The sequence below is a fragment of the Vigna angularis genome, chromosome 3, assembly GCF_016808095.1.
Source record: "Vigna angularis cultivar LongXiaoDou No.4 chromosome 3, ASM1680809v1, whole genome shotgun sequence".
Taxonomy (NCBI): Eukaryota; Viridiplantae; Streptophyta; class Magnoliopsida; order Fabales; family Fabaceae; genus Vigna; species Vigna angularis.
In genome coordinates, this window is record NC_068972.1 from 21,792,551 (window position 1) to 21,800,182 (window position 7,632).

The following is a 7,632-nucleotide window of genomic DNA, read 5'->3' on the forward strand; positions in this document are numbered from 1 at the left end:
GACTTGTTAGAAGATTTAGATAGTTGAAAAATTGATATGGAGCAAAGATTATGCTTTATAGTTGAAGTTTGGAAGTGTTTTGAAGGAAAAAAGAGGTTTTAGGTAGTGAAATGGTAAGAAAAGGATGGTAAAGTAGTTTGAGGCATTTGGGGTTTGTTATGAGATGTTTTGTGACTTTTCTAAGCATTGAAAGGGAGGAAATTTGATGTAAGAGTGTTTGGTGGTTGATAAGTAAAGTTTAGCTTGGTTTAAAACTAGTTTTTGGGGGTTTGGACCAATGAGAATTTGAATTATGGGTTCTGTGCTTAAATGGTCTTTTTGGAGGGTGTTAGTAAGTTATTTGGGACTTGTTGGAGTCCCTGAGTTGTTTGAAAATAAGCCATAATTGGTAGAATTCAATTTGGGTCTCTAAAGTGAGGTTTGGATAAATTTTAGTTTGAAATCTTGTGTTAAATGAGTTTAGAATGTGTTTAGGTTGGTTTAGAAACATTTATTTAGGTATATTTGAGTCTAGAATACAATCTAAGGGTGTTAGAAGTTGGAAAATATGCATAGGATAGGTCATAAGGGGTTGAGGGGTGCAAATTCTGCAGATTTGATGCTATAGAATTATGCAATCTCACTGAGCGAACTCCCCGTTGAACGACCAGAACACTTCTAGTTGAGCGAACTCCTCGCTAAGCGAGAGGTGAGTGAGCAGAACCCACTGTTACTGTTTTTGCACAACGAGCTGGTGTCCATTGAGCGAGCAAAACACTTCTAGCTGAGTAAACTCCCCGCTGAGCGAGAGGTGAGTGAGCAGAACCCACTTTTTCTTTTTTCGCACAATGAGTTTGGTGCACTGAGCGACTAGTCCAGAACCTGTTTTGAATATTTTTTTGTTTTATGATAACTTTAAGCCATGTTTTGACTTTGAGGATGATGTAGAAATATTTATAGTATTCTATGATGGTTTATTCTTGGAGTTATGTATGTATTTGATATATGACTAAAGATTATATATGCTGGTATTCAATGTGAAAGTAAAGTGACATATGTACATGGTTTCAAAGGTATGGAAGAGAGTTACAAAGAGGAACTTCTCAATGGTGGCTTCCAAGTATTGTAAGAAGCTCAATTTTGATGGGTTATCCTGACACTTTAATATCATCCATGCTCAAGTAGAGAGTGATGAGTCATGTGGTGAGAGTAACAGGAGGCCTCAGTCTAGATGCTTCTAGTATGACCTAAGATGCGATACAAACTAACCTTGTGTGGTAGCTTTAATGGTTGTCAGTTGTTCCACTACAAAAGTGCATAACCCACTGTGTTTCTAGCCTGGGGGCCTTTCTCCATCTGGCAAAGGGCATGTTGAAAGACTAACCTTGTGTGATAGCTTTGATGGTTGTCAACTATTCCACCACACAAAGGGTAGAACATGTTTTAGCTCGATATTCATTGTGTGAGGTGTAAAACATATTGTAATGTTGTTTTATTATGATAAATTTTTTTACTACTAGCTTACCCTTTTATTTTTGTATGTTTCTCTTTTGCAATGATCACCTTAAATGATGTGAGTTTAGAAAGTAATTTTCTCTAGTCGTCTCAATATAGAATGTATGTTCTAGGTGTGGGATCTCCTTTCTCAATAATTTTATAAAAAAAGTTTCTCAGTTATGATCTATGTAATGTTTTATTTTGTCAGATGTTACTTATGCACATTTTTCATTTGTTCGATTTTCAACGGTTAAAGGAAACGCATCTTTTTATGTATTTTCACTATTTTCTTTGTTATTGTTGGTACGAAACAAGTTGTAAATAGTAAACTATAATTTTGATAGATATTACATTTATTTATTTGAAAAATTATTTATCTTAAGAGATCGAATTTCATGTATAGAAATTATTTTTACAGAATTCATATAGAACTGAACGTGTAATTTCACGTAGATTCGGGTTTGCGCGTGTTATATTTGAATACGGATGACTCTCAGGTTGGACAGTTCCGTTTTCCCCACTTTTGTAATATTAAATTTTTGTTAATATTATATTATTATTGTGTTTTTATTATTTTATTTTAAAATCTGTAATAAATATTTAAATCGGGAGGAGCGCATGTATAGATATATGTGTAATTAAATTAATGACCATAATAAGTGTAGTCAAACCGGTATTCAGTCTTCCATCATTATCCCAAAGCACCACCTTTGGTTTGCATGAAAATAATTAAGTTGCACAGTGTAAATTTATACATCTACCTACCGTTGTAAAGTGACAGCAGCTATTGGCATCGTAATTTCCGTCTTTGAAACCTTGTGAAAGGAATCTTTCTGTAGGAAACACTGTTCGATGCAAGGGAAAGTTGCAGTGGTAGATCACGTGAAGGATAAAGACAAGTTTGGAAAAGACCTTCATTTACTGTGGCATGCAGAGGTTTTAATTGGTGGTTCTCGATCGGGCATTCGAGTTCTTGTCCATTTAAGCATGCCATTGTTCGCTACATTTCTTCATTCTGCATTCTTAACACGCTATCGATGCTCTTGTTCAAGATGTATCGATGGAGTTAAGTTTCTGCGGATAGATTTCGAGCGGTTTTCATGAGTGAAGAAAAGGTAATATCTATGGTTGTATTGTGTGAATCTAAGATCCATACATCTTTCACTGCATTCTTCAAAACCGGCAGCATGCACTTGCATACATTGTATGTCATGGTTTTAACTATTCTAAAATACAACAACTTTTCCATTGCTTAAGGTTTTTTGTTTTTAAAGGTTTATGTGCTAAAAGTTTTGATAGATGTTTTATTTTGATTTTATGCAGTGAGGAGGGGAATATGAGTGAAAAGTGGTCTTTGAAGGTGGTTTGAAGTTTGAACTGCAGCATGCAGAAAGGTTTTGTTTATAGACTTGCCTTGGATGTGGTAAAGTTGTTTCTAGATTTTGATCTTCTGATAGTAGAATGAGTTTATTTTGATCTTCTAATACTATAATGTTTTAAGAAGGTACCAATGTGCAGGGCCCATAGTTGATGGTGGTGAAGATGCATCAAGAGTGTTAACAGGATTATGAAGCAATTCCGATGAACGAACAAAAGGTACTATATGCTTTTTTATTTTAGAAGAAAAATTAGTTTATTTGGGAAACTAAAAGAATTTGGATTGTAAAGATCCACACAAAACTGACGAAGATCTTTGGATGAGTGATTTTAACTATAACATTAATTAGATCATTAAAGTAATGAATTAGATCGTTACTTTTAAACAATTTTTTTAAATAGCATCTCAATAATGTCGTTCATATTGATTGTGAAAATGAAATTTAGTAGACAATGAGTTAAATATATCATTGCATGTACTCTGAAGAGTCATACAAATGGTTATTTTTGTGGTACTTAATTTCTTGAATTAAATGGTTACGTTGATAATTTCATTGGTGTCTATTTTCTAACAATATTGTGGTAAATACTATTTGTATTTCTTTAAGAAGTTGTTATATAAGTTTAATGGGTAAAAAAAACGGAAACATTGTCGAAAGCAAAATTGCCTCATAACATGAAGTAATGAAACTCTACTAACAAAACATGAGAGAAATAATTGTTTAACTTACAGGAGAACCATCAACACTAATAGAGTATCTGACATCATTTGTGCAATAAGGAGATTACAAAAACTGAAAAAAGAAATTGTTAACATGAGTAATATGTGCCACGTGTTTGAACAAATAAATGTAATTATGATTTTGAGCAAACTTCTTCAGCTATAAGTGATCACTTGTCGTACTTCTTAGGTTACCCATATAAGTATGCGCCTTTGTCTTTTGCATATAGAAAAGACATGACGCGTATCTATGTAATGAACCTATTTTGTAACACATTTGATTACTGTAATACTTACAGTAGAAGGAGGTTCTTAATCGTTGCATAATTATATTTTTTTTCTGTAACACACATGTCATGTCTATTCTCATGATAAGTGCAATTCTTTTTTTAGTTTTTATGAGTTTCTTATCGCAGAAATGATGTTAGACATTTTTACTATTGTTGATGTTTCTCCTATAAGTTGGAAGATTGTTTCTTCCATTTTCTCTCATAGTAGAATTTTATTTAGTTAATTATGTTATGTAACATTTTGAATTTTGCCAATGTATTCACGTTTATCTATTAAACTTATGTTATACATACTTAGATCAATATAACTGTTTAATTAAAGGAAATGCTATCAAAACTGCATTATACATATAACGGTATATTAAAGAAGCCTATATTATATAATCTTACAAAACAATATCAAACAATAATTAAATTTTGATTTAATCATTAATTTTCTTTTATATCTAGATCTATAATTAATTTTTTTTTATATTTTTTTATTCAATTAAGTTTTTTATATTTTTATTTTAACTTAATTGAGTTTCTATATTTTTATAAAAATCAAATCGAGTTATTTTCTGTGTAGGAACCCACTCATTTTAAAACATCGTTAACGTCAATCAATTTAAAAAAAAAATACAAAAAGACCAATTTTTATAAAAGTAATAATTGAATCGAATCTTAAAAAAATAAAAACTTAAGTGAATTAAAAACAATATAAAAACAAAAAAAAAGTTAAAAGTCCTATATATAAAAATTAAATTATTAATTAAAACAAAAGTAATTTAAAGTGATTTAATAAATTTACAAACTGTATTACCATAAGCCTGATCTATATATATATATATATATATATATATATATATATATATATATATATATATATATTCTAATCCACTCAAATTAATATCGCTTGGTAGCACACAATTAATTTTGTTTTAATGAAACTGAAAAGAAAGCTTTCATTTATCAAGAAAAAATGTACACAAATGGTTAACATAAAAATACTAAAAAAATAATATAATGTTAGCTAGTTATAATTATACTTACGTTTTTGGTATAGAAGTCAACACCAGTGTTATTACCATCTACAATTTTTTTGCTGTTACTCATATTTAATAAATTACTTTAGACTCTGGTAACATATACTACATATAAAATGAGTGAAGATATGTATACCTACATATACTTTTCCTCTTGTGAAAAATTGTTCGTTGACTTCCTTGCAATTCCATGTGATCAAAATTAGAAAGAAACATCAAGTAAAGAATACATGCATTATGCTTAACTCTAAACCAGATAAATGCACAATGTTTTTTGTTAGAGCATAATGCGTGATGCATTGCATGTTTCTTTTTATTTCACAAGAGGAATTGATTGTAAGTTTATCTTCACTCATTTTAGATCCTATATTTGCTACCATAAAGTCTATGCTAATTTATCAAGTATGGAAAATAACAAATAAATTATAGATCATAGCACTGATTGATTGTGTTGATGATCATGCTAACTTTGGTACCATGATACCATGAATATAAGTATATTTATAAATTTTGATGTGAAACTATGTGAAAAAAGACAAGTGTATAATTTGTGATAAATTTTGATGTTAATATATATTTCCCATAATCAAAACGCTTACTATTTCCATCATTTCAAGCTTCCACAATATGGAAGCTGCATGATTTATTTATAGATTAAGATTCTACTAATTTTAGTAATATCAGATAAAAAATGCATGATGATAGAATTTGCGAGAGGAAAAGAAAAGAAAAACAAGAATGAAGCCCCCGCAATGTATATCTGTTGGTGGCTCTAGAACATGGATTCATTACCATGTGTTATGCTCTTGTTTCACTTAGCGCCACCTGTTACTTAAAACATTGAATCATCATCTGTTTCCATTTGACAAGTGTAAATTCCTCTCTCTCTATCGTGTCTTCTCTTCTAGTATCCGAACAAACATATATATATATATATATATATATATATATATATATATATATATATATATATATATATATATATATATATATTCCAAGTCTCAACCCAAGACCAAAACCATCCCATACAACAAAAGTACAATCCATTCTCTTCAACTAATCACAATGAGCCATGAACAGCCCGAGAGGCCTCAAGCGGATCCAATCAAGTACGCCGACGTTTTTGACGTCTCCGGCGATTTGGCATCCCAACCCATCGCTCCAAAAGACGCATCTCTCATGCAAGCTAAAGAGAACCTGATATTAGGCCAAACTCTAAAGGGAGGCCCCGCCTCCGTCATGCAATCCGCGGCCGCCGTCAACGTCCTCCACGGCGACGTAGGTCGTGGCGAACTCTCCGCCGTGGCAAGGGAGCAAGGCGTTAGCGTCTCCGAAGGCAAAGTGGATGGCCAACGCGTCATCACTGAAACGGTGGGAGGACACGTGGTGGGGCAATTCGTTGAGCCCGAGATTCCGATGGAAACCCCGGGCACCGCGCTGGAGCGTGATGCCATAACCATCGGCGAGACGCTGGAAGCGACTGCGGTGGCCGGAGCGGGCGACAAGCCGGTGGATGAAAGCGACGCCGCCGCAATACAAGTGGCCGAAATGAGAGCCACAGGGAAGAACGAGACAGAGAGTGGGGGGTTGGGTGCCAGGGCCCAGTCAGCAGCCACTCGTAACACACGCACTTTGCCTCAGTCCGACAAGACAACCTTGTCTGATGTTTTAACAGTAATTAACAAATCTTACCTCTTTTTTTTCACCATGAATGAGAAATTAACTGTAACTGTGAATGTAGGATGCTAGGAAGAAACTGCAAGCTGATAAAGCGGTGACGCGAGAAGATGCAGAGGGAGTGATTGGAGCTGAGCTGAGGAACAAGTTGGACATGAAAACTACCCCTGGTGGAGTCGCTGCGTCCATGGCTGCAGCAGCCACAATAAATCAAAATAGTTAAGTTTCTTAAATATAGCATCTCTTTTTACGTTGTATGAGAATATTGTTGTAGATTTTCATGATTGTGTGAAACGTGCAGGAAATACATGAAGATCTTGCATATATGGCAGAGTTTAAGCAAATAAATCAAGTCACTCTGAGTTTGACTTGGAACACTAGGCTAGTTTGAACACTTTTTTGTATGTTTCACTTTCTCTTTGGTACTTTTGTGTACTCGGACCCTCCTACTTTAATGTTAGTTGTTTTTTTTTTTTTCTACAAAAAAGGATAGATTCGTTGTTGTCCATGGGGAAAGGAAAGGGAATTTTGGGCTGAATAGGCCTATAGCTAAGTTCTATGATAACCAAAACCCTATATGGTCGGTGGGCTGACAAAATAAATAGAAGCCCTTCATAAAATAAAAATTAATCAATATTTTGTTTAATCCTCCTATTTCCTATGTAACATGCTAAAATATATTTTTAATAAGTCAAAATTTTAAAAGGCACAAACTAAACTAAATTCATTTTCAAAACTCAAACTCAAAAAATCATCGAGCGGATTCAAAAGGGAGTAGGTTAAAATTTGACGAATAGTGGTGCGTATAACTCGAATTGGAAAACAATGTATAACTCGAATTGGAAAACAAAAGTTTAGATTCAGTAGGCTTCTTAACTTAGAATCGAACTTGGTGAAAGTTTGTTAAATTTTTACGAGATAAACTCTAATCTAGACTTGTTTGAATAAAGAGTAAACAACCATTGTCTTCTGCTTAACTTTTAATTTTTGGTGTTATACTAGCTAACCAAGGTTAGTTGTTGAATGTGGTAAAAGAAAAAATAGTTTCTATGGATTTTACGCTAAC

At 33.1% G+C, this 7,632-nt stretch overlaps 1 protein-coding gene and 1 long non-coding RNA gene across 3 annotated transcripts; both read left to right on the plus strand.

Moving 5' to 3' along the window:
- The first annotated feature begins 2,418 nt into the window (after positions 1-2,418).
- Positions 2,419-5,805, plus strand: LOC108324077 (uncharacterized). 2 transcript variants are annotated; one of them, XR_008247537.1, is made up of 4 exons: positions 2,419-2,591; positions 2,800-2,899; positions 2,995-3,072; positions 5,574-5,805. It is a non-coding gene; the product is annotated as an uncharacterized LOC108324077 (long non-coding RNA). The 2 variants fall into 2 exon arrangements; XR_001831751.2 differs by lacking the exon at positions 5,574-5,805 and having other exon boundaries at positions 2,428-2,591; positions 2,995-4,088.
- A 74-nt stretch (positions 5,806-5,879) lies between these two features.
- On the plus strand, positions 5,880-7,212 carry LOC108324076 (late embryogenesis abundant protein D-34). Its single transcript, XM_017556880.2, has 3 exons — positions 5,880-6,563; positions 6,631-6,784; positions 6,868-7,212. The coding sequence occupies exons 1-3, from the start codon at positions 5,955-5,957 to the stop codon at positions 6,876-6,878; spliced, it is 774 nt and encodes a 257-aa protein (XP_017412369.1). The 5' UTR covers positions 5,880-5,954; the 3' UTR covers positions 6,879-7,212.
- Positions 7,213-7,632: the final 420 nt, after the last annotated feature.

Bases quoted from the DNA above. Each gene is read 5' to 3' on its own strand.
- LOC108324076 (XM_017556880.2), top strand. From the start codon at position 5,955: ATGAGCCATGAACAGCCCGAGAGGCCTCAAGCGGATCCAATCAAGTAC. The intron at 6,564-6,630 runs GTAATTAACAAA...CTGTGAATGTAG, and splicing joins CCTTGTCTGATGTTTTAACA to GATGCTAGGAAGAAACTGCA.